The sequence below is a fragment of the Rhamphochromis longiceps genome, linkage group LG12 (assembly GCF_057381845.1).
Source record: "Rhamphochromis longiceps isolate RC_006_pf linkage group LG12, R_longiceps_female_GT1.1, whole genome shotgun sequence".
Lineage (NCBI taxonomy): Eukaryota > Metazoa > Chordata > Actinopteri > Cichliformes > Cichlidae > Rhamphochromis > Rhamphochromis longiceps.
In genome coordinates, this window is record NC_140568.1 from 30794356 (window position 1) to 30822212 (window position 27857).

General features: G+C 38.1%; 2 protein-coding genes across 3 annotated transcripts in view; one reads left to right on the forward strand and one right to left on the reverse strand.

Moving 5' to 3' along the window:
• Positions 1 to 3196, reverse strand: part of LOC146657577 (uncharacterized) — a 96905-nt gene extending 93709 nt beyond the window's left edge. For both annotated transcript variants that reach the window (XM_085425769.1, XM_085425770.1), the window contains exon 1: positions 2810 to 3196. In XM_085425769.1, the coding sequence (XP_085281895.1) occupies positions 2810 to 3013 (204 nt within the window). In that variant the 5' untranslated portion in view covers positions 3014 to 3196. The remainder of the gene's footprint in view (positions 1 to 2809) is intronic.
• The window catches only part of grid2 (glutamate receptor, ionotropic, delta 2), a 548960-nt gene that overhangs the window by 366672 nt on the left and 154431 nt on the right, over positions 1 to 27857 (forward strand). The window contains exons 5-7 of the mRNA XM_085425768.1: positions 4275 to 4328; positions 11342 to 11515; positions 22158 to 22319. Coding sequence (XP_085281894.1) covers positions 4275 to 4328; positions 11342 to 11515; positions 22158 to 22319 — 390 coding nt within the window. The remainder of the gene's footprint in view (positions 1 to 4274; positions 4329 to 11341; positions 11516 to 22157; positions 22320 to 27857) is intronic.

A 27857-nucleotide genomic window follows, 5' to 3' on the forward strand; every position in this document is an offset into this window, starting at 1 on the left:
GTATTGAACAATTCCAACCCCTGAGGAGTCATGTCTAGTTCTATGAATCTTCCATTTCACTAATTAGCTTAAAACATCTGTCCATACGGATGCTAGAGGGAGGTCATAATGGGAAAAGTGGAAGCACTTACTACAGAACCAGCAGTAGTTGCGTACAAGCAGCGACACCAGACAACCACAACACTGAAACCGCTGACAGGTGAAGATCATTTATCAGCTCATTACAAAGTAATATTCTGCTGTAAAAACTTTGTTTGTGGTCTACTACCCACGTACTATCTGGCTTAGCAATGTTGCAGTCCAAGCACATTCACTTTCCCATGATCTTGAATAAAATATCAGATTAAAGTTTTTCATATTTAAAAAGCGGAAATATTGCAAGCAATCCCACACAAATACTCATAATTAATACCAAGAGAGAGGACTGCAAAAAAGGACATTAAGCCAGAAAGAGAGCTGACCAGAAAAGTTGAGTTTGAGAAACTTGTGTTGTCTTTCTCCCCTCTCCTTTTTGCCTTTATCGCTGCCCACTCATTCAATTTTTCAGTGGAGATAAACAGAAACATTGTGACAGGACAAAACGACAAAAACCACATTACTTACATTTCAGATCCCGTACATGGAGGGGATAAGTGAAAGTAGAGGGGAACAGAGGTTCTGACAGAAAAAACTAAAATTAAGAAAAATATTGTGTCTTACAGCTCAGTCACTCCGCCTTACACCTTGTCTATGTCGAAACTATGTTTTCTGTCGAGTGTTTTACAGCAGCCTTCTGTGTTATAAGTTTTATGGCGATTCGGTGGGAGATTAAACCATTATTAGCCACACACCGCCACCCTCTCCAGCTGTTGCCTTTTGTTTAAAAAGTGTTTTATGGCGTGATGTTCTATAGTCACCTAGACAATTATAGCTAATGATAATATGAGTGGCACTCTATTTTTACTCTGGGATTGAAGGGAGAAGGGCTGAGAGCGAGCGAAGAAAAGGAGTAGGAGCAGTCACAGAGTGAGAAGTGAGTAATTAAAGCCCGATGATGGGATGAGAGGTGAGGGTTTTTGACAGAAGAAAGTCAAAAGCAAGGTAAGAATACTCAACCCTCTGATCTCTGTTCAGTCTGTTCAGTAAATGTTTAATTTTGCAGTTCACCATGACATTGCTTAAGATGCATGGGGTTGGCCATGACTCAGGTTTTAGAGCAGGCTGTCCAGTAGTCATGGGGTTGGAGGGCTGATCGCCTTCATGTGCCAAAGAGTCCCTGGGAAAGATACTAAACCCCATGTTGCTCCTGAAAGCAGGTAAACACCTCGCCAGCTCCAGCCCTTTGCCAGTGTGTGAATGGCTAAATGAGAAACACATAACAAAGCTCTTTGTGGATCCTAGCAAAGGTTAAATGGGATATAAATATAGTATGCATAATATATAAATGCTAATAAGTGCAGACCCTTTACTGTTCCCGTTACCAGTTTCTTCCTTTTCCCATCACATAATTGTCTTTTTTTTTTGGGTGTTTTGTTTTTTTCTGCCACTGATGCAAACCTCGAGCATTTATCTACCACAACTGAACTAATTGCTAGTAAGTGTAATGTGAATACTGACTTTGGTAAAAGTAATGAACTAGATTACTGTGTTAAAGACAAAGCTAATTAGATTAGGTTCAATAGATCAATACCAAATACTCCAAATACCAGAGGTGGGACCAAGTCATTGTTTTGCAAGTCTCGAGTAAGTCTCAAGTCTTTATCCTCAAGTCTCAAGTCAAGTCTCAAGTAATGTCAGGCAAGTCAGAGTCGAGTCTCAAGTCACTGGTGTAAAAGTCCAAGTAAAGTCACAAGTCTGAAATTTTGAATTTCAAGTCCTTTCGAGTCTTTAAAAAAAAAAACGAAAAAATAATGTTGCAGTTATGCTAAATGTAAATATTAGACCATGTAATTTTTAAATCTGTGTTTTTCCTCAACACATGACAAAATAGTGAACTTAGAAAATATACACAAATTGTGAAATTGCACCTCTTTAAAATGCAGCTCAATTAAACCTAGCTCCAAGAATAATTTTCACCGACGGTTCTAAGATAAGCTGCATGTTATTCTTGGATGCGGTTGTGGGACCGGCTTTAAAATCGCATGATAAAAATATCATACATATAAAAAAAAAAAAACTGCATCACCAACGTAGCCTGGAAAACATTTGCTAGTTAGATGAAGTCAGCTATCTCATTGTAGCATATTTATATGCATATTTATAATTATACGGTTCTTGGAATGAGTGCACACACTCATGAAGTTTAGTAACTTACGGTCACTACAACAAGCCCAGGTACAGTTTACCGACGGATGGGTGCAGGACCTTGAAATGCACCGTGTAGAACGAAAGACCATCGTACGAACAAAGGTAAGTTTACCAGTCTCACAAATCGTCGTCATAAATACACATTCGTTAACCGTTTATTAATATAACCTTTGAGCTCAACAATAATTAATTAGTAGTGGAAATAATTTCTGGTAGCATCACAGAAATGTAGCAGTGACAATAATACTGTATGCTGTAATCGCACTGGACAATTAGTGATACAAAACAACTGTTTTATCCTGTGAATAAAAGTATATGTTTTTGTCAATGTACCATAATAACAGAAGCGAAACGCAATATTGTGTCAGGACAATTCACTATTTATGCACAATAAACAAAGGAGCGACAATTTCTGTTCAGCGCCAGACTTGCTTGTAACCTATATCACCAATTATGTTATGAAAATGACGCATTAACTACAACAGCAGACTGACCTTTGTGGGAATGCTTGGAGCAGACTAACCTGTGAGCTGGAGTGTTCTGGGACGTTATATTTGGTCTTTGAATGGCTGCAATCCAGTCGCGTCTTTGTTACTTCGGAAACATGGCTCGAACAATTTCTCTTCAACGACGTAATCCGATAACAACCGATCTCTTTACCCGTCGGCTTCCCGTGGCTGTCATGCGACCGGCTATTGCAGTTAATAATACAACAGCTTCTTGACATTTTTGTGTTTCTTTTTATCGCTGTGTGACTGATTTCAATTGAAAGCCTGCGTGCGCTAGTAACTCTTGTCACGAGTTCCCAGAATCCTTTGCGGTTCTACCCGTGAATGACGTCACATTTTCAATCTCTATATAATATGCATGTTAAATTTTATATTTGGGGTGGAATATCAAGTCTTTTCAAGTAAACCGGTTCAAGTCCAATTCAAATCCCAGGTCATTGGTGTAAAAGTCCAAGTCAAGTCACAAGTCTTACAACATTTTTTCAAGTCAAGTCTAAAGTCATAAAATTAATGACTCGAGTCTGACTCGAGTCCAAGTCATGTGACTCGAGTCCACACCTCTGCCAAATACTAATGAGAAGAAGTCTGTTGTTTTATTCAAACACACACTCACACACACACAAACAAAAATATCTACTTATTATGTCATTGATGTCCTCATATCATATGTCATTGTTAAAAGTGATCACAGACGAATAACACACACGTGCACACACACGCACACACACACACACAAAGAACTGTTACTGCTATACGTATATAGCAGAGCAGATTAGCCTTTTAATAGAAATGTACGATATGTGCAAATATACTGCAGGTATGTCTGAAGTTCCAAAGGTTTAGCCTTGACTATAGTACTGTTCTCTCTCTGTTCTCTGCGGTAGACAGCCCTTTTCCAATGTGTCCTCACTGCAGCGTTTAACATTTGTGTAGCTGCTGGTTAGATAGACACATATAAATATTTAAGTTGCACTTCATGGAGACTGTTTTGTTTTTCTCTAGGCTGAAAAACACACAATTCTGAGGCATTTTTTGTTTGCCCCTGATTTTGTCTTGTGTTATTCGCACACACAGAGATCACTGCAGGAGGAAAAGCAAATGAAATCCCCTCAGAAGTTTGCCTAAATTGTGTAAAGTGATAAAATACTTGATGTTGAAGGCTGTATTTGGGTCAGGCAAGCATGACTACATTTGCATGTGTTTGAAAAGATTTTTGACTGATACCTTGAGCACCTTTGATAGAAATTCTGTGTCGAGCTTCACACCTTCACGCTTCACCGTTGCAGCTTTCCACTAAATTGTTTACCATCATATTCACACTTTAGAAGTCGTGATTCACAATGACAGTAGCCTTTATATGAAAGTCTGTAATAATTTATTTTACTGTAAATCATAAAAAGCCCGACCACTGTTGCCTTTGTTGGTCACAGAGATTAAGCGCAATTTTAAAAGAAAATGTTGTGTCTTGTGTTTTCGTAGGTGGTGGAGACAAACCTGGTGGCCTTCGATTGTCACTGGATCCTGATTAACGAGGTAAGTGCCATGACAGTGTATCATGTACTTTGTATGCTTTGTGTTGACCTTGTTCTTTTATTTATTCTGTGAATACTTCTGGCTGTATATCCAAAAACCCTTTTTTGACTCCTATCTTTTGGATATTTGAGAGAAAACTTGGCTCTTTTTGTTTCACATCAGTTTTTACAAAAACACACATGCCATCGGTGGATGACCTTTAAAAGTTCACAATCAGTTCTAGTTCAATGCTTTTTTGGATTAACAGTTGTAGACAAGACCAAACAGTTCACAAAGTCAATTTCCTGTCCCTCAGAGTGTACAGTTATCACCCTGTGTATTTCTCTCATCCGTTCATGATCGCTGATCAGAGTGAGCGCTGGTCATAAGCGAAACATAATGAAACTTTAATGCTGGCTGTAATTTCCCATTAATTTTGAATAGGAGCCGATCTTTGATCTTGCTTCGCGAGAAATGCCTTTTAGAAAAACAGCAGAATTAGCTACATTTTTTGCGTGTGCGTGTGCATGTTAGGGGGTGTATGTGCACTACAAGCTAATGCAGTGTGTCTTGGCAGCCTCGGGCATTACAATGAACTTGCAGGGCACAACAGGGAGCCCATTCTGCCACACACTAACAAACACACAACCATATACACAAGCAGATACATCGGAGAAGAGCAAAAAGCAGCGTACACGCAATGTGGGACAAAACAAGAAAATATATCTAGATGCTTGAGTGTACTGTAGTTTCTCTCTTTTTCTCTCTCTTCCATTTTCAAGCCTCTAACTGTAGCATAACACTGCTGCTAACTGCTGCTAGTCCTATTATTTGCTCGGTTATGCAAAGAGAGTGTTTCTCTTCATGCATTGGAATGCATGACATCCATTAGTTCTGCAGGACAGCCAATCTTCTTCTCTTTGATGTTTAGTGGAGATTTTGAGACTTTGAGGCTCCAGTAACACTTACAATCTCCCCCAGTACCTTAGATAACCCCTCAACTTTTTTTTATTTATTTATTGTATTTTCTCACTTCAACAGAGTGGAGGAAACCAAGGGAGCCCTGGTTTTTATTCAACATGATTGTTCAGATGTAAAATGTGAATAAATCAGACCAAAACAATGACTCTGTTTTACTTAATTACTTCAGACAGGGCTTTTTATGTCACTTATCTGCTAAATAAAATAGAATGCATATCATAATGTCCATTTCCCATGTACCATTAGGGATTTTGACAAAAGCTTGCTTTTACAAGATGTCTTAGTATATTTTGTTTTTCTGATGGCAATAACAAGCAGCCTGTGAAGAAGACTATCATTATTTAGATGCCTGTTTGGCTAAATACGGATTCAGCGGCCTAATAAACTATACTTTGCTTTCAGTCTGAGTTCTTGGACCAGTCACATAAATGTAGGCTTCTGTTACAAAAAAGCAAAGGAGGGAACACTGGTGAAGTCCTGAAACTGTAAGCTGTCATCTGGCAACATTCTAGCCTTTTATTAACTGCTTAAAAATTCTAAACAAAGACCGGTCCACGGCACAGCTGTTCTGTTTTCCTGCCTACAGCAGGAACAGAATAGGTCTATATAAGAGCATGGCTGCATGTTTTACATCTAAAACTAAAGTGGAAATGTTTGGACATAATGCTCAGTGCCACGTTTAGCGAAACAACAAAACCACACCACAAATACCTCATAACAACTGTCAAGCACAGTGATGGAGGAGGGATGTTTTGGGTTGTTTATGTGGCCTCACAACAAACCCCGTACCCATCTCCTTACTCTTCGTACAGCTTTAGAAATGGCTTATAACCTTTTCCACATTGATAGATGTGGAAAAGGCTTTGTTTTTCATTTGTTCCTGAATTTCGTGGGATCGCAGCATGATGTCTGGCTTTTAAGAAACTTTTGGTCTACTCCACTTTGTAAAGCAGATCCTATTTTAGTGATTTCTTGATTGAGAACAGTGGCAGTAATCAGGCCTGGCTACTGCCACTTTAGTCATATATGACTAAAGAAATTGAACTTAGCTTTCCAATGATGTCACACCAGAGGGGAGTGCAATCACTTTTTCATACAAGCCATGGAGGTTTGGATTTTTTTCCCCAGTAAATAATAAAGACCTTCATTTCGAATGTTTTTGTTATCTTTGTCAAATATTTACATTTCTTTGATTATCTGAAATATTTAAGTGACAAACATACAAAAAAAAACAGGAAATCAGGAAGGGGCCAACACTTTTCACACCAGTGTGTGTAGTAGATAAAACCGCGTTTCCAAAGAACAGATTGGAATGAATGAATGAATCATTAGGTGATGATAAGATCATGAATACGTTTGAAGCACCGCAGCTAATATAGATTCATTCTCTACAAATTGCGTAATCATTAGCTATTCTTTTTGTACTGCCTGTGGTTTGTTACTAATTATAAATTCATAAGCAAAACTCAAGTAGCTGCTTGTTAGTTATTTAAAAAAAAGAAGATAAACCTTTACTTTGAGGGTAGCAAAAAACAGTGGTCAGGCACCTATGACTTTAAAAAAAAGCTCATTTCTAAGCAATTTCAGACTTTTGTGAATGACAGAGCTTCTTTGTCTCCTATATCTCTTTCTCTCTCTCACACACACAGTTTTTTTTATGCTAAAAATCAATGCTTACCAAGTCTCCCTGCATAAAATGTAAAAATCAAGACAAAAATATAGTCATAGATTTCTGTGATGCGCACACTATATTCCATTGGCCACATGAAATGGTTCAGAGGGTGTTTAAAATAGATGAGCGGTTAAAATATTTTGTCATATAGAATGTCCTCTTGTACTTCTTCTGTGGAGAATGAATATTCCTATGTGTGAAAGTCCTCTCCATCCCTGTAGATTATTATGGATGAGAGGGTACTGTATGGTTGTCATAACTGTGCTTTATCTACAGCCAACAGTCAGACAGCCCCACTGAGGGGGAGTTCACAGTTCATAATTGATCATCCTTCCTTTACCCATCTCCTTTGCTCTTCTCAGGAGAAGAGGATGAGGGGTGTGGGGAGAAGAAGTGATAAGAGATGTTCATGACTTCTCTTTCTCTCTGTTTGCCCCTTACATTTTGGAGGATAACTCCACTATTGACCCCGCTCATTCACAATTTCCCCATTATTCGTTATTCTTGATCTTTTCTGTGGTCGTTTCCTTTTTGTTCTTCTTTCGCTCCATTCGTCTGTCTCTTCTGCCTCTCAGAGGAAAAATGCATAGTAATAAGATGCTTTGAGATTAGCATTTTCTGTCAATTTGGAGCTTAACACGTCACTATGAAAGCCATGTAACTGGAACTATTCGGATTTTCTTTTTTTTTTTAAATATAATTGCTGGATTATGAGGTCTTGTCCAATTTAAGAACATTCTACAGACTTTCGCATAATTGAACTCTATTAAAGCCTACTGTGTGATGGTTAGTTTCATTTATTGTTCTTGGAAACAGATTAAGGATACAAAGTGACTCTAACTTAAGGCTGCAATCTCAGCTAAGTTAAAGAACAATTTTATTTGCTGCTCCAGAAGGACTTGCTGGGAGAGAATGAGTCTACATTTGTGCATACTGTGTCCACAGCTTGAAATTGCTCGCTATGACTTCAGCTATCTTATACCCTTGTTGTTAATAAGTGGCTACGCCGAAACTGTCGGATCTTTTTTTTTTTGCCTTGTTGAAGGAAAACGTGGCACCTCTCTCATCCACCTTTTCCTGCATGGCTTGGAAATCTGAATTAGAACACATTTGATCATAATTCTGTCCTTGCTCCTGCCTCATAACTTGTCTGCATAGTGTTGGTGTGTTGTGTGTTTGCATGGTATTTCACTTTGCCGCAGATTTTCTCCATCATCTTGATGCGTTCTTTCTATCAACCTTCTAAATCGAATAGAATTTAAGGATTTAAAGACTTAAAGTACATTTCTTCTGTGGCCGTGTGCTACAACCCTCCCTTTCTTAACACTAACGGCAATAGTTTAAATAATATGATTATTAGTTAAATCCCATTTTACTTTCTTTTACCCTTCTTTGCTTTTTGAAGCCTTTATGGATGTAATGCATTTCTTAAAGATTTAATATTTATCTAGACATTATCAGATATGGGATGTTAGTCTTATCACTTCCATCATGTCTAACATTCACATTGTAATACACTGTGCTTACTGATCTCCTATCACCAGCAGGTAGGCTGGTGTAATACAGCAGACTGTAGTGAATTTTGGGTTATACTTTCTTCTGAGTATTGCTTTGAACAGCTTCATTCATCCTAGTCTCTCTCTTCTTCATGCTCTTTTTTTTTTTTTATTCTTTCCTGAAGTGAACATGTGAGAAGACTTAAAGCCAGAGGAGATTATTATGGGCACTGATGGGCTCAGCAGTTGAGTAGCGGAGGACAAACAGAAAACCCCCCCAAAAATAAATAAAAGTAGCTTTCTCCTGTCATCCAAGAGAAATGAAAGGGAAGGGGAGAAATACCATGGGGAAAGAAGTATCTGGATAAGGGTAAAATGGTCGACAAGAATGGGGATAAATTGAACGGATTTGATTTACAGAGTAAACAGCTCATGATGAACTCCAGAAATTAGGTTTAGGGCATTCTGGCTGTCATGACTGACCTAGTGTGTTTAGTTTGAGGTAGCTGGCCTTGGTGTGTAGAATTTAAGCCCACAACACCGACATAAGGACCAAATGATATTGTAATTAAATGCTAATCTTTAAGAGGATTAAAAGGAATGAGTGATAAAACAATCTCACCTTTGTTCAGTTGTTGGTTAGGACTAAAAACTGAGTAAGTAATTTGAAACTAGACAAAAATGACGATGGGCATGAAAGAGGGAATTAAAGAATTAAAATTTTGAGCTGGTAATTAGATAATGAGCAGTAATTATTTCATGGATGTTTCAGGGTCATTGTTGTAAATCCAACTCGAACCTCACCCCTATTTTAACTCAGTGTTGCAGAGGCATTTAGCGTTGGTCTTATAATGTTTTGATTGAAGAAGTCCATGAAAGGTTAATGGTTAGTGGCCTGAGGGAAGGATGGGGTAAAGTGAAACTCGTGAAAAAGAGCGAAGTGATTATATGAGGTTAATATCAACTGTGTAGCAGTACCCTCTCCTTCCCGAGACTCTAGGGTTGTAGATGAGAGCATGTGTGTTTCTTCACGCCGGTCTACTGTATGTGCATCCATGTGTCATATTCATTTTGTCTTAGCTGTTAAAAGGCTAACAACTTTCAGAGCACTGAAAGTCACACTGGGTGATGTCACTTTAGTTTATCCCCAGGGAGATCCAGACAAAGAGCCAAACAGAACATGACAAAGGAAGAGGGACAAATCCCTGTTTAGAGGGCAAACCTCAAACCTCCCAATTAAGTGTGTCTTTGTCTCTGTTTTTGCTGTGTGTTGGTTCATCTATATTTGTTTGCATTTGATCCTTTGAGTGGTGCACTCTGGATAATTTTTGTCTACCGATCTTTCTTTGCATGCCCTTGACGGCCTGCTGTGCATCTTAATTCTCTTTCGGCCCACAAATCTGCCTTTTTAGCAATTTTCAGCATTTTCTCTCTGCTCTGGATCTTCTTTTTTTTGTTGGCTTTGTAATTCAGTCCCCTTCAGGGTTTTATGTCTTCAGCTGTTTGGGATTTTTGCCACGTTTTCACCCCTAAGCCAGCAAACGGATTCCTTATTTGGACTGTTTAGAAAGTATATACTTCAGAGCGCAGAGTGTTAATGCAAGGTTAAACATGTTAAGTTGTTTGATTAATTTGTCAAGGTATAAATTCCATTCTTTTGTTGTTAACTTTTATAAATAATTGAAATCCACTGTAGAACTACATCTGGTTCCAGTAAAATATGACCACAGAGGTAAAAGTATAAAAAGCAGAAACTTGAAAATCAACTTCTAAGCAGAAGCAAATGAATATTTTTGTGTCTGGTGGTGTGGAGATCTAGGGGCCATTGCAAAGGCAATACATCATCCTTATTAGTGCAGATGACACTGGGTATACCAATAAAGTCCATATAAAACAACCTCTAATCACCATTGATCATATCCCATGAGGACTCACGGGTCTTAATGGACGTTAATTACACTCAATTAAAATCCATTCCTATTAGTCAATGAGGTGTGTTATCTATAATATTACCCTTCACTAATACAAAGTGTGTGTGTGATGGATTGTTTGTGCATGTGCATAATCTGAGTCCTTTCAATCCTATCAAGCGGACTCAGGTGCATACACAAGGGAATCATAAGGGTTTTTCATGATTGTACGGCTTAAAAACAGTCTCATAAAAAAAAAACCTGACTGATTTATGCACAGACTGGCATGGGCACAAAAGACACATGAAATCACACACAAACACAATCACTGCATACACATACAAAGGAAGTAAAAGCTGTTTCAGTTGATGGCAGCATTACCTCCACCAGGGACGATAAACGTCAGTTCTCATCTCATCACCACATGACCCTCTGCATGGAGGATGGATGGAGATCCATGGATGGAGAGCGGGGAAGGAGAGTGTGTGTCCTAGGGCTAAAATTAGCAGTGATTCCTCCCCCAAGGTTTTGCAAGGACATACAGAGTACGTGCAAACGCACATGTGTGCACATAACAAACATATGCGCACAGTCAGGCCAACACGCAGATATTTTTTACCCTTCTCTCTTCCTCTTTCCATAGGCTGACTTGTACCTTTCATATCTAATAACTATTTTTGCATATGATGTAGACAGCTTTTCATCGCTCGGTGTGGCGATAATGAGAAACATAGGGTATCTAAAACAAAGCCTAACTTTTACTTGTTTAGGAATTAGATCTGAGGCTTTTGAGGTGTAATATTCAACCATGTTTTTCTATTTTTGCTTTTATTTTGTGTGCGCAGTTACAGTTCTTTTGTATTTTGTTCATGCTGGCTTTATGTCTGCATAATGAAGTTGTTAATTTCATACCTACATTTACTTCATCCCTTCTTTCCTCTCCTATACCTATTCCTCTATTCTACCCTTTTTCAGGAGATCTCGGACTATGACTTGCAGGAGTTAGTCATGAAGTCTATCGGTCGGCTGACGTTGGTGCGCCAGATGTTCCCAATGCCCCAGAACACAACCCAGCGCTGTGTCAAACACAACCATAGAATTAACACTTCCCTCTGTGACCTTAAAAACCCAAAGGCTCAGCAGCTAGAGGTGAGTTGGCAAGTTATTGATTTTCAGTATTATGTTGAATACTAGCTTAATTGTCCAAATTCTGTTGCTCACTGCCAAGAACACTTTTCTGTTATTTGTGAATTTTTTAAGTAATACTCAAATATGTGGCATGACTTGCATTTGTTTTTGTTTTTTTTCATACATGTCTTTTATATTTCAAGCTATGAAATAAATAACTTCAAAATCAACAGGGGTTCATTACTCAGAACAGTTATTACACCCATTAAGGAGTTGTGAAAAGAGTGATTGATTTGAGAAGTAGGCTTGCCTAATGTTACAGAAAGAAATCAACAGAGGATTGATTATAACGTAACAGATGACTCACTGAAAAATATGTGTATTCTAATAATTTGTTTTTAATTTTTAGCTGAAAAATTGTGCAGAAACGGTTATTGGCTGATGTACACTCACAGCGAGCAGAAAAGTTGCTCACAAAAACTGTCAACAAAAATCAAGCTATTGTAGGGAGTTGAGATGAGTGGCTTGTGGCTTAGTCTTTGACAAGTTGTCCCCTTCCAGTTTAATTAAATCGGGTAAGAAAAGATGGATGTTCAGTGGGAATACAGTCGAGTCGATGGAAATCTTTGCCCCCAGTCATTGATGACATTGTGAATGAGAATAAGTGACTTTAAATACACTTGGTGTAGCTCTAGTGTATCATTAAATGCAAACCTCTAACACATTCTGCTTTTAATGATGTAATTTTTTTTGTTTCCTTTTGTTTTGACACTGTCAAGGCAGATCGTTGTCATGGTGAAGTTTTACTTGCCAACTTATTGTGCTGAGTTGCATCCTGTTTGCATCGCTTTACCTTTGATGTGTATACAGAAATCCACCTGCTCCAGTCCACCAAGTAGCTGTGCATATATTGTTTTTTTTTCCACATGTGACCACAAAAACCAAGCCATGATGTCCACTCTCTATAGACAAAAAAGCATGGCTCAGTGGCAAACAAAAGATACTTCTATATTTTGATTAAAAATCACAATGGTAAAAGAGAAGAATTGTAAAACTCAATAGCTTTTGATTACAATGCATGTGACTGCTTGATGAGAGTTTGACAAACATAATTTAAAGGAAGCACGAGAAAGAACATTCTCTGGTCTGACGAAAGAAAAGCTATGGACATTTGTATTAGCTATGGGAACTGAAACTTGTATGAAAAGAAGAAAAGATGAACGAAGCCAAACATACATTAGTAAGACATGGTTTAGCAGACTACAAGCCCATTTAACATCTGTGGAGACGCCTGAACAGCCTTTCTTTTCAAATCGATGCAGCTTGACAGGCTCTTTCATAAAGAATTGGAGAAACTGTACAGTTCCTTGTATGGAAAGCTGACAGAGACTTACCCTACACTTAAACCTAAAAGTTATATCTGACAAAAGAATGAACTGAGAATCCGGTCTTTAAGTCGGACGTAATTAGCTGTGTCTAGGCCCAAACTCCACTGCAGGTCCCTAAGTCAAACAGTCACTGCAGCATCACTGACTAAATTCTTTCATCTGTAATAAAATGATCAGTGTGGCTGCTCTACCAGGTATAACAATTAAGTTTAGCATCCAGACATCCATCAAAACAGAATTCATGAAATTTATGAAAATTAGAAGTTAGCAGGGAGTTAGCTCGCTAGTTTCAATCTAAATATAAATATACCATCTTCTGACTGAGGGATTTCTGAAACAAATTAAAACGTACAGCTCTGCTACCACTTCCAACATAAATGAAGACAGGAAAGTAAACAGCAGTGGCATTTGTAGGGTTAATGAAGTTTGGCTAGTATATAACAATGTGCTACGTGATTGCTAGCGACACAGCTATGTTAGCATAATATAAAAAGTGAAGCTGGAGGATGAACGCTAACTTTTTTCCACTTGATAAAAGTTAACGTGAGGATTCTCAATGGTCAGGGACAAATGCAGTCAATCAGGATGCTGTAAACGGACCAAACTTCAGCCAGGAGAACAACTGCGATAATCCATCAACAATACGAGGTTAGTCATTCATATACTGCTGCATGGGCTGGGCTGTAGTTACATCCTAAGGTTTTTTAAAACTAAGCTTTAAACTGAATATCCAAAAGTTGATTCTGTTCATCTGGACGTAGCGTTTTCAGTGGAAGAAACGTATCGTCACTCATCCAAGTGACTTCTTCAGTCTCAGTTGACTGCAGGTTTCCCCAATCTTATGAACAGTACATTTGCATAATGTACTGTTTATAATGTAACGTTTCTTCCACTGAACGCTACATCCAGATGAACAGAATCAACTTTTGGAGATTTACTTTCCTGGATGATTGAGAATAAAAACCGAGAGAGGCCGACAGTGATCACTGACTGTTTTTAGGTGCTTGTTGAGATTAAATAGAACAAGATAAAAAGCTTTAAAACATGTTAAAAACACAACAGCCTTATTAAACACAGGGTAGTTTGGGCCCGGAAGCAGGATTCATCATGTCATCACCTAAAGACCGGATATGTTTATAAAAGGGAAATTTCACATTTTGAACTTCCAATAGGTTTCCAGAAAATTTCAGAAATTGTCACTTTTTCATTTCCACTTTAATTTCTCTCTAGAACAGAACAAAGTGTACAAAAAGTAAAAGGATCTTTAATCTAGTACAATGACAACTTTAATTAACTTTCATTTCTAATGAGAAAAATCTTAATTTTAATAATCCTAACAATGTCACCAGAAACAAGTTTTTGAAACTTAAGGGACCACACTTAAATGTATTAAAGTGCACTTGCTATTTTTTTTTTCTGTGACTCTCAATGAAGATGATGCCACACCCCAATTTGTGTTTAGCAGCAAAAAAGACAAAAAGACTGGCCATCCATGAAATGAGCCTTATGACCCAAAACTTCCCTTCCCAAACTAATGAGGCAGGAAAGCTAAATAAATAAAGCCTTGGAAAAACAGAGTACCAGGACCTTCATCCCAAAAAGAAAAAAATAAATTCCCAAAGAGAAGAAGGGGTCTGGAGATGCTAGACAGCTCCTTGGTCTGGGTGACAGAAAAATCCTTTCTTAGCCTCCTTTAAATTGGGGCAAGGCAATTATCATTTACTTCGCCCGGTCACACCAAGAAAAGAATGAAGAGATAGGTATGGGAGTAGAGAGATGGGAGCAGATAGGAACGAAGGAAAGTGGATGCAAACACAAGGGGGAGGGCATGTAATTATATGTGGGATGGCTGTATTTAATTTTGACCCATGCAGTAGATTCCAGTATCATTACATATACTGGTTCACACTATGTCTGAATAATGTGGGTTTATTTAAACAGAGACAGAAACTACTATGGGCAAATGTTCCTCTGCCTTGCTCTGTTTTTGCATCTTTTAAACATGCAACAGGTGTTTCAGTATGACATTTAAACATGTCACTTGATCCTAATGCTTTGAATTACAGCAGGCCTCCTGGTTCGATGTTGTCCAGTCATCCATCCATTGTTACTGAGGCTTTTTTTAACCTGTAAAATTAATAATTTTTGACCACATCCTTATGCAGTTTTATGTAAGACCTCACATTTCATTTACAGTACGGCAATGGAAAACACAGAGTGACAGTTTATTTTTCCATCTTCACATTTTGTTTACTATTTTTGTAAATGGCCCCTGGGGTGGCAATACATACGCAATATATGTATTTTTTTTTTATTTTTATGTGACTCATCAAGCTGCCATCAAATGAACAGAGAAAAGGGAGCACAGTCTCATTTATGTGTCAAGACAAAAATATCAAATTAAATTAATATGCTGTTGATTTATGTAGAAGCGCAAGACCCTGGAGGAACATGTTTGATGAATGTTAGAATCACATTGAAACATTTGGATATCTGGAAGAGTTTGTTTCTAGACTTTTGCCTACTAGCTGCTTGTAGACATTCATAGAGGAAAGATAAAGAAATGCATGTGTTTATGTAATATAGGTGTCAACATGCAAGTCGTTTAAGTCAAGGGCAATGTGTTTTTGGGTGTCTAGCGAAAAGAGTGATCTCAAAAGTCATGCACTTGCTGCATGCATGTTCATTTCCATATGCAGACTGATGGATGGCTGAATGAAAAACAAAACAATGATGAGGATGAGGATGAGGAGGACATAAGAAAGAGCGAGTGGGAGAGAGCGAGCTTGAGATTGAGGAAGCAGATCAGCTCAGCGGTCAGAGAGTGGCCCAGAAGCCCAATTTCACACTGCAATGAAGCACATCAACTCAGGCTGACCACACAAGCACACACACTCTCATACAAAGCTTGCTCGGAGAGCCGAAACCAAGCTCCCCACGGAGCAGTAGAGTTTCCCTTTAATTTTAAAAGAAAAAGAACGATAAAGAAAATCACCACGTGGAAGACATAAAACAATGCTGTGAAAGCTAAGATACTTTGAAGGAAGTTAGATGTGAGGAAAATTTGGCATGTCCTTTTGTCCTGCCTGTCAGTAAACAATTTGATAAGCAGTAAGAAAGACAATATCTTTTGTTATCCTTTCATCCCCCATGCCAACTTTTTAAGAAACCAAGAAACCTGGTTCTGTCCCTTACATTTTATGATTTAATGTTTTTATTCTGTATGAGGTGTACCTGTAAGCTTGGCTGTTATATACTGTGAGGCTTTGGCCATGAATGTCTGCGTCTGAATTACAATATCCCATCTAATATGGGTGGCTGTAGCTCAGGTGGTAGAGCAGGTCATCTACTGATCGGAAGGTTGGTGGTTCGATTCCCGGCTTCCCCCTAGTCTGCATGCCAAATATCCTTGGGCAAGATACTAACCCCAAATTGCTCTCCGATGCATTCATCGGAGTATGAATGTGTGTGAATGTCAGTTGTGCTTGTGCGAATGGGTGAATGCACAAGTTGTGTAAAGCGCTTTGAGTGCTCAGAAGAGTGGAAAAGTGCTATATAAGAACTAGTCCATTTAATATAAACAGCTATGTTTTCATAGCTTTCATGTTTTGCTGGTTGTTGTTTTTTTACTTTAACAATATCTGAAGATTATTCAGTGAATAACATCTTTGACCTGAGTTGGAATGAATCAACCACAAGGGTTTGTTGCCATGCAAAAATGGCTAATTATAGTGCTGGGATAAAGTATTTGTCCCTGTCTTTGATTTTTTTAATGTTTGTCTGACTGGCATGTTTCTGATAATTAAAGAATTTGTATTATTAGACAAAGATAACCTAAGCAAATACAACATTTTTTTTATGTGATGATTTCATTTATTAAGGGAAAAAAGCTATCCAAACTTTCCTGGTCTTGTGTGATAAAAGTAATTAGACCCCCCTTTTAAATCACGAATTAAAAATGTAATCACATTTTTCTAGGCGACATCTATCAGCCTGAAAGGGGTTACAAAAGTATTTGTAAGCCTTTGGAACACTAGCAAACCACACTGAGAGCCATTATCCACAAATAGAGAAAACTTCCCAGGAGTGACCGGCAATGTTCCCTCTAATTTTTCACGTGTCTGAGCGAACACACAAACTCCCTGAGCGGTCCCTTGGACCACTGTGAGCGACATCAGACGTGTGCACTGTGGTCACTCCAGCATCGAATCCATCCAAGTTACATGGTTTATTAAAATAATCAAATTACAGCATTTATGTACTTTTAATTAACTGCTTTAGCCCACTTACAATGAAAATGTAAAAAAAATCTAGTCATTGACCTGTGCAGTATGTTAACACTATTGGAAGTAAAAATAACTTGAACTCCAATTTTGAAAACACAACTTTCTTTCTTTTTTAAAAAAAGCTCTGACTTGTATTATGAGTCTGTGGTCTGGGAGAGAGTCTGTAACTCTCTGTCTGCAAAATATAGTATATAATGACCAATGCTGGGCAATTAATTATATAGTTACTTCTTCAAAAAAGTAACTCAGTTTGGCAAACAACAAGGTTTTTTGCAGCTATTTTTTAAATGCAGCCAAGGCATTTTTAAATAAACATTTCAAACTATTTACAGAACAATCAGCTGTTCTGCATCAAATCTGATGCCACACAAATTATTTGTGCCACTCCAAAAAATAATTTCTGTCCACTATGAGATAAAGGAGAACAACAGCCTGATACCTGCAGGCCTGACAACAGGAGATATATCACTCCTGTAACACCTGTAACATTCAGCAGTCGCCTCATTGTTCTGACACACACACAACAACACTATACTACACTCTAACTACACAAGATTTGTGCTAAACGTCAAAAATCTCTCACATCTCAAAACTTCCCCCCGTTTCTTAACAACTAGATGCCACGTTGCCATATCATTTTTTGATTGGTCGACATGGTACTTTTTTGGACGAATAGGAAAGGGAGAGGGGGGTGGAGTTTGTTTTTGCTCACACTCTTTCCAGCGTTTTCCTTATAAAACACAGTTTTTACCGTTTATACCCGCAGTAAATATAAGCAACGATAGTATTCAGGAAGAAAACCAAACATTGAATATTTTTTTAATCACAACTGGGGCTGCCACAAACGATTATTTTGATAGTCGACTAGTCACCGATTATTTTTGTGATTAGTCGACTAATCAGAGCATGCATCCATTGGACGTAAAACCTACAGCTTACTGCACAAGCATGCATCTGCTCTCATATAACTATCATTAGCTTACAGCTTTAAGTGTGTAAGGTATGTGCTAACTAAAAATAAAGACAAGATGATAGTTTATTAAATTTTAATGAAATTTGCAGATTGTTTCGGTGAAGTTTAATAAACTCCTTGCTATCTAAAATATAACGGGACACCGGAGTATATTCTCGAGCATCTCACACTTCTGATAATCAGTTGTCTGCTTGACGTTTATACAGCTGTGTAAAAACTACACAGCAAATCCAGCATGTCCAAATTAACACTGTTGGATTTGATTTCAACACTATTAAAGTGTCTATATGGGTCCACACCAGAGAGTGTTAATTTAACTCTTTTTGGAGAGTTGGTACGTTAACTCTGATTTAGTGTTAAACACCAAATCTGTCTGGAGTTGATAATTTAACACTTGGTGTTAAGAGTTTATATATTAACTCTCAAAGAGTATTTTAGTTTAACTACGTAAGAGTTATCTTCTAATTCATTCTAAAAAGCGGGAATTTTACTGTTCTGAACTTCTAGAAATTTCTTTTGGAAATAAACATTTACTAAAAAGATGCAATGGTTTTTGAAAAACATTTATTCTGAACTGTGCACCACAATTTCAAAACATTTTCTGAAAGATGTAACAGTATACATGTTCTCACTTTCATTAGAATTTTGTTTATCAAAAGGTCTGACATGGTAAATGCAAATAACAGCATTCTCATCACTTATTTCTTCAATACAATATGCATGTCCTTCATTCATCCCTTTGTGGAACTTCAACGCACTTCTGCTCTCCCCCATATTCCATCTTCACAAGCATATCCTGTGCGGAGATTGAATAAAAATTAGTTGACACTAATTAATGGCACAAATAATCCAGTAAACAATTGCAGCACAGTAAAAAAAAAAAAGGAATCCTTTTTGAGCCATTACTTGTGTAAAGTATTTTCCCAAAAGACAAGGACACAGGCACTAAAACCTCAACCTTTTTCATTTTTACCTAAACCGTGTGCACAAAACTCTGTAGGGATCTATGCTAACGTAGAACCCAGTCAGGACGTCTGCTACTGCTGTTTGGTTGTTTTGTTTTGTTTTTTATGGGCGATCGTTTTCAGGCTTCAAGTAGCACCATTATACCAACATTTCACATTCTACACATTGTTTTAGGTGTATTTGACCAAAGGTTTGACTGAAAATTCACATGCAAGCTTTTTTTCAAGGCTGTGGTATTTGCCCGCAAACAATACCTTTCAGCTAGCTAAAACAGAATATTATGCTATCACCGAGCAACATGGCTAATGCCTTTCACACAGCTTTGTATCAACTCCAAAGAGCCACAGAAGTAAAAGCTCATAATAATAATTGAAACAATCTTTGAATGACTTACCAAGCATGGCAAACAACTCAAATATGTAGAGCAAAATGTTCTGAAACGGCTTCACTTCAGCTTCGATTGGAGCCGTGCTGGGGGCGGAGTCTGTGAATTTACTCTATTGGTGTCATAGCCCCTGTCGGAGTTCAGAGTTAAGAGGTCAAGAGTTAATGTTTCCATTGTAACACCTCCAGATTTGACATAGAAACACTCATTTTTAACACTCGATTTTAACTACTATCATTTTACACCTCAGAGTTACATTAAAAGAATGTGACTCTGCTTAGAGTAAAATTAACTCTACTTTTGCAAGAAGACTATTAACACCAAAACATTTAACACTTTTGAATTTGCTATGTATAACTTTAATCTCAGCCAAACCGATTTACTCAGGAACAAATAAAATACTAAAAAAAGCCAAACAATAACATTTTTAAGTTATCTAAGTGACTTATATATATTTAACCTGAGTAGCGAAAGACGGTGGTGGGTTTGAAAACGATTTGCCGGGAGTCCGGTGTTCTCACAGGCTCTAGTGAGCCTTGCCCCCGGCTAGCTATCGAGCTAGTGGGTAACAGACGTCTCCAAAAACGTCGGAGCACTTTTGAAAATATGTGGTGTCTTGATAAACTGAGCAGATATTTGAGGTTTATACAGTTACATTCTCGCCTGAAAATATGTTAAACGTTTAATTTTGTGACCCAGAAAGAATAATAAGACTAATATTAAAACAAACTAGCTGCCGCCATTGTTGGAAACTGAGCTGGACTGCGCTATGAATTCTCGGACACTGCTTCTTCTTCGGGGTTTAACGGCAGCTGGCATCCTTGTACATGCAGTGCTGCCATCTTCTGTTTCAGTCCGTTATTACACTCTTAATTCCTACTACTTATTCCTGCGTCTTTTGTGATCTTACAAAGCTTCAAATGACGGGTCGACTATTAAATCAGTCGTCGACGATTTTGATAGTCGACGTAATCGTGACTAGTCGACTAATCGTGGCGGCCCTAATCACAACTCTGGTTTTACGTGGCCTATCAACACAATTTAAAAACTGGTATAAAGTCCACACTTTTTCCGTCAGTTGTTCCGTCTGTCCTGCTCACATCTCCAATGGTTGTACACGTCATTAACGTGGCTTCACTCCACATCAGCCACGCCGCTGTGCTCGCTAAAACACCGGTGTCGGCACATAAGGATGCTGTCATAGCCTGTCAACCACATTGATTAGCTGCATATATACGAATGTGAATCGCATCATTGGCTGGACTATGGGATAAGGTGGCATCATTCTAATCCCATACGGGAGCAGCCAGTCACTTACTGACTAACACTGCAAAACAGAATTGTTAAAAGTATTAATTTTAATTTCAATGCAGGTTAGATTTTTTTCTTTTGTGCACAACACAGATTTCCTGTGCGCAGAGACCGTGCCAGCAGTGCGCAATTGCGCACGTGCGCTGCTTAGAGGGAACATTGGTGACCGGTCTATCAGCATTACTCCAAGACCTCATCGGCAACTCCTCCAAGAGGTCACAAAAGAACCCAGAACAACATTTAAAAAACTGCAGGCCCCACTTGTCTCAGTAAAGTCAAAGTTCATGATTCAGCAGTCAGAAAGAGACTGGGCAAAACTGGCATCCATGGGAGAGTTCCAATGAGAAATTTACTGGTGGCCATAAACAATACCAGGGTTCGTTTCACATTTCCCAAAAAATATCTTGATGATCCCCAAGACTTTTGGGAAAAATATTCTGTGGACTAATGAGACAAAAGTTGAACTTTTTGGAAAGTTTTTGTCCAGTTGTATTTTGCCTAAAACTAGTACAGGATTTTTTCATGATAAAGTTCATTCAGAGCTATGGGCATTATGTATTTCCTCGGGCTATCTTTGTCTAATATTAAAATCAGCTTGGTGATCTGAAACGTTTAAGTGTGACAAATATTAAAAAAAACTAAGAAATCAGGATGTTGGCAAATACTTTTTCACAGCAATGGAAGTACTGGGCAAAAAGTTGAAGAAGATTTAAACACTGTGTAGTATAATATATTTTAAAAAAATATTGTGTTCAAAGCCTCTTTTTGGTGTACAAAATGCAATATTAGAGAGATCAAGGCTTCTGCTTGTGTTGTGTGATTGTATTCATTTGTCCATTAATGTGAGTGGATCCACACTGCTTGCTTGCTTTTTTGTGTGTAGGCGTGGATTCATTGTAGTTCATTTATTTTACCCCATTCCCATTTACACAGAGACAAGAGGCTTGGTACTGTACATTACACAATGATCAATCACAGAATGAGTGGACTCCTCCTGTCTCCTACTTGTTTTTGTTTTGGTGTCAATGACCTTTCAGTACATTAATTAATTTAATCTTGAAAGCTTTTTTTTTGTTCTTACTTATAAGAAGTACCCAAAAACAATGTTGGCTGCGTAGTCAGGCTGTATACTGTTGATTTTAAGGAGACAAGGTAATATTTTTCTTTTTTGATCAAGAAGCTGCTGAATTTGTCCGGAAATAAATTGTTTAATTTTAATAGCATTTTAACCTGGAAAGGCTTGGACTGTTTGTTTTGTGAAACTTATTACTGATTACAAGTTTGTCTTTATTTTCTCACACAATTCAAGTTGCATTGCCTTGTTTTATCTTCCTTTTTATGTTTCTTTCTGTAGATCACCAACCGCTACATCTATGATACAGTCTTACTGCTGGCCAATACCTTCCACAGAAAGTTGGAGGACAGGAAATGGCACAGCATGGCCAGTCTGAGCTGCATCAGGAAGAACTCCAAACCATGGCAGGGAGGCAAGAGTATGCTGGATACTGTCAAAAAGGTATAAAATGGTGAAGAAATTCACACTGTGTTTTTTCCTCTCAAGGCTTACAGGAAGGTGCTTCACCAAGTGTGCAAGCATAATGTGTACTTGGCTGCTCTGGTGAGTCTACCTGAGTATACACAGATGTAGGCACAGAGGTAAGCTGGTTGTTGTTCTGCAAGCAAGCATCCTCAGTTCATACAGTAAGAACTTTTCATATGTGGTTAAAGACTTGTGAACCTTTTTTAGGGAGCCTACTTGCAACTTATTCTGTTCACTTCATTTCGCAATGTCTTAAACACATCAATTACCATTAATGAGAAGTTCACGCAGTAATGCAGTGCATGTGTCACAGGAGTGCAAGCAGAGACAGTGAAGATGGTGATTATTGGTGAAAATAAACAATAGCTTCCTGACAGGTTGAAACAACCAGAATGGCTAATAATTAGTATGCTAATTTGAGATTAATGGTGCGTGAGGTACGATACATTTAAGACATTAATATGGAGTCAGTACCTACAGCTTCCTGTGGCTTTTAGTCAAGAAAACAACTATATCCTATTAAATCTGATCCCAGTTTAATAAGATCCAGAGATTTGTTTACTGCTAACTACTTCACAAATACAGCCAGCTGTCCAATGTTTGTATCAATTCAATTCAATTTTATTTATATAGCGCCAAATCACAACAAAAGTCACCTCAAGGTGTATCCACTTAGATTATCAGTGTATCAGTCTGAAAGGTGTCAAAAAGCATTCATAACCCTTTAGAACTCTAGCAAACCACGGTGAGAGCCGTATACTGTTATATGAATGGCAGACAGACCTCGCCATAGAACACCTGTTCTATCACAGAATAAGCCTACGTGTTGCAACATCCAATTCAGTTTCCATAAAACATTGTATTTTCTTTCCAATATTAAAATCATTCATATGAGCTGTTCGCACTAAAGTAAAAAGCACCATCACTTCATGCGGATACCCTTTCGGCGCCAGCTGTGGTCGCAAGGTTGGAGCCGAACAAAAACACCCTGATAATGACTGTGTTTAGTCTGTTCCTTCCCATTCCATGCAAGGCCACCTGGGTTGGCTGGAAAACTGTTTACTTAGCATACCAGGGCGAAGGACACTGTCTCAGCTGAACTCTGGACACGCACACACATACGTATACACTGATATGCACACACTAATTCCCCCTCCCTTTCCAAACGCCTTCGATGCTTGTTCCCTCCTGAGCCCGCGCTGGAATGGTAGCGCTGGGCAGGATGGCTGCTGTGTTTGCTTCGGATTACTCCTCACCCCCCACCCGACCCTGTGGCTTGTCACGTGTTCCATAATGTTGTACTGTGGACATTTATGTGTTTTTTTGTGCAGAGAAGTTTTTTTGTTTCCTATTCTCATGCTGTCCTCCCAGGAGCCCAGCATGAGTAGAGGTCTCTTTTTTTCCTCTTGTACTTTCCCATTGTAGTGTATATTTCAGTGGTTTTTTTCTGTAACGCTACCGATCTCCGACCTGTATCCCCATGTGATGTCTGTGTTGTGTGTGTAAGGTCCGGGGGGGATGGGGGTCCTATTTCACTTCAGGACAACCTGCACGTGGCGAATAAAGCCTTGATTGATTGAAATCTGTGGCATGTTAGTTCAGATAGTTGTGCAGTCAGTGAAGAGCAGAATAGATCTAGGCTCCTAAACTTATAGCCAGCTTGAACACAGAGTTTGTCTTTAACTGTGTTTGCATTAATTCAGAGTAAGTCAGGACGCAGTTCAACAAAAAAACGAACCAATCCAGTTTAAGATGAGTCACATGCTGAGGTTAATAAACAGCTTTTGTATTTACAACTGATGGGTTTTCAAATCCAACACCATTGCACCCAAATGTGCAACTTTAAAACCATACAGACATACATATAAAACCTTACAGACTGATTCGAATGCAGAAATGAAACAGATTCAGATTCACATGCTATAAAAGTAGCATATCACTAGGTGCTAAGACGAAATACAAATTAGTGCACAGCACTCAATAATAGACTTGCTCTCTTAAAACATAAAAAGAGCAGTAAGGCACCACAGTTTTTTATTGCAATACCTTCACCAGAATATAAAAAAGGCATATTACACTGTCATTATGTATATAAAAAACAGAGCCTAACCATTTGTTTAACAAGCTAAAAAAGTGTTTGCTGTTTTCTGACATTGTCCATATTTCATTAGCATTCATTTCCCAATGGCTATGAGTATAAAACCCTCCAAATTCTGCTCCTGAGTTGAATGCTTGATCAATTTCATTGTGCAGAAGAGGGTCATCAAAAATGTTTAGACCAAATCTATTGTGTGATACACCCTGTGAACCCTGTGTTCAACTCCTACAGGAGAAAAGAGGAGCACAGTTTCTGCATGCTGAATATCAATTTCTTTTTAATCTGTGTCCATCACACGATCCCCCATCTCTCACGCAGGCTGTGACAGTCTGCATATTCATTCACTGGAGATTTTTTCAGTAGCCCTAGTGTGTGTTGAAGTATGGACAGCCCAGACTGTAAATTCTTGACTGTTTTGTCTTCATCAAAACATTGGCATTTACTCATGTCCTGAAGTGCTTTTGGATTTAGACCATCAGTTTTTTAACATTTAGAAATTATGAGGTACCAGACACACTAGATCAGCATGAAGTATCCCACACTGTAGGCATCTGCAATTTATACATTCGGATGCTGTGCTAAGAATAATGTTTTGGACATGGATCCCAAGGGTTGCCAATGAGCTGTGTCCACTGCAACTCCACACCCCCCTGGCATCTCAATGCTTTTTACTATCAGTGCTGCCTGCATTTCCTTCTCACATTTGAAATCTCTGCGTTATTTCATAATATTTCAGTATTTGCGGTGTCACTGTCTTTGCCAGATACATTTATTTATTTGTTTATTTGTTATTAATGAGCACAATTCCTGGCTTTGAGACACTTTAGAAAAGGCCAAATCAGTGTGAAAATGCCGAGGAGCACTTGTAACAATGCTCAAAAGTAGGGATGTGTATTGATAAGATTTTCACGATTCCGATTCCATTTTCGATTCTGTTTAACGATTCGATTCTTTATCGATTCTCTTATCGATTCTTTTTAAAAAGGAGAACACTAAGTTCGATTAGCTTAGAACTTTGTTTTATATTTTCTCTTTGAACAAGATAGAAATTTAGGAGTAACATGGCCTTATAAACCCAACAGTGAGATCTTAAGAGATCCACAGCCTACGGCTCTTCAATGGGGTGTCACAGGGTCCCCAGGAAAAAAAAATGTAAATGTAAAATAAATATTCTTCTGTAGCAATAACAAAGTACTGATGAGTTTTCTCATTTTCTTATTTCATCTTCAGTTTTCCAATTAATTTCAGATTTAATTTGATGTTTTTACATTGCAGTCACTACTTCTAGTATCTGACTAATGCTTGGATATTTTATTAGCCTGTTTATATTGATTTATGTTGTAATACCAACACTATAATCTGTGATTAATATTGGAATTTTATTCAAAATTTTACTATCCCAAGGACAGCCAGGAAAATATTTCTGTTATTTTTTTTTAAACAATCCATCTATTTCATCACTCTCCTGCAGTATGCACATATGTGTGTATATGCCAGTTTGAAGAAAATAAATCTTTGTTTAAATAATCATCCATCCATCCAGCCAGCCAGAAAGTACTTGGCGAGAAACCACACAACCCCTACAAACACAGGGAGAACAAACTTCACAGAGTTTACATGTCCCCTGCCAGATGGTGTATTCAAACCCAGGATAATATTAATCATAGTAATAATAATGATAACAGCAATAATAATAATAGTAGCACTGTTGCCTCACAGCATGAAGGTCCTGAGTTAGACGCCATCATCTGGCCTGGGGCCTTTCTCTGTAGGGTTTGCATGTTCTTCCCATGTTTGTGTGGGTTGCATGTTTGCACTTACTGTTAATTGGTGATTCTAAATTGCTCATAGGTGTGAATGTAAGTGTGAATCTTCATCTGTCTCTCTGACTTAGTCCTGTGTCTATCACAAGTTTAAGACAGGTTGACTGAATTGTTGACCTGTCCAGGGTGTATTCTGCATCTTGTCCTATAGTAGCTGGGATAATAATAATAATAATAATAATAATAATAATAATAATAATAATAATAATAATAATAATAATAGAGATGGACCGATCCGATATTACGTATCGGTATCGGTCCGATACTGACCTAAATTACTGGATCGGATATCGGAGAAAAATAAAAAATGTAATCCGATCCATTAAATATCACGAAAGCACCTCACAAAACTTGCAACACGCCGTAACTCACCTCAGAACGTTAGCACGTCGGAGCAGTATGCATCACGTGATAGAGCGGCTGTGGCATGTAGGACCTGTCGGTGGTCTGGATAGCATTTGGAGCTTCGCTAGCAATCCGGCATTTCATCTCCGACAAAGTTATCCCCGAGAGAAGTAAAGCAAGTGTGTAAGTCCATCTCTGAATGTAAAGCATTCCTGCGTTAAGCTTAACAAGCGACTGCCTCTCCTGCTGCTACTTCAATCATGAAACTGCTTAAATGATCAGCTGATCGGCTTTTCTGTCGGGAGTCCGTCTCTTTTGTTTGTTTTTGGCCCACTTTGCACCAGAAAGAGGAAACCAGCGGCTGAACAACAGCAGCACGTTTAAGCTTGATAAGCTGTTGTTAGAATTTATTTAATATTACTTTCTACACCAGGATCTTTTTCTATGTAGCTGACGCTGGTAACTGTGCAGGGGCGGATCTAGCAAAGTTTAGCCAGGGGGGCCGACAGGGCATTAACAGGGAAAAGGGGGCACAAAGACATACTTTTCTTTCTTATTCTCATTTAAAATGTCTAGCTTTTAATAAATAATTATCTGACACCCAAAGTTTTAATTTGATGTAAAATGAATAGAAGTCAATTACTGTATATAGTAACTATTAAGTCTAATATACCCTAGTAAGCTATAGTACTTTTTCCTTTGGGAAGGTACCATCTGTGCAGTCTGCAATTTTGTTGAAGAAAGATGTTGAATCTATTTAATATTTCTTGAAAAATAATTGATTTCTGTGCATTTTTTTTCACACTGCATCAAATTAAGGTTGATTACGTTGATTAAGCATCATGAGGTGGAGTGTGAGGGGTGGTTCCCTATTTTTTATTTATTTATTTTTGTTGCTGGGAGTTGGAACCCTATTAGTTAGGTTGCTTAATATTTACGCTAAGTACTCTTTAAAATACCAGAATAGGGAGGATGGTGTAGGTTTAAGTTTATTAGATTGATCAGTATTGCTGAACTATGAAACATTTTTTTTTTGCATACAGGTATAACAGATTAGCTTTAGTGTAGTTGTTGTTTTAAACTTGAGTATGAACTTATACAAAATGCAGCAAGATATTAAAAAAAACCAAGTTTTGTTGATTAAAAAACACTATATCGGATTCATATCGGTATCGGCAGATATCCAAATTTATGATATCGGTATCGGACATAAAAAAGTGGTATCGTGCCATCTCTAAATAATAATAA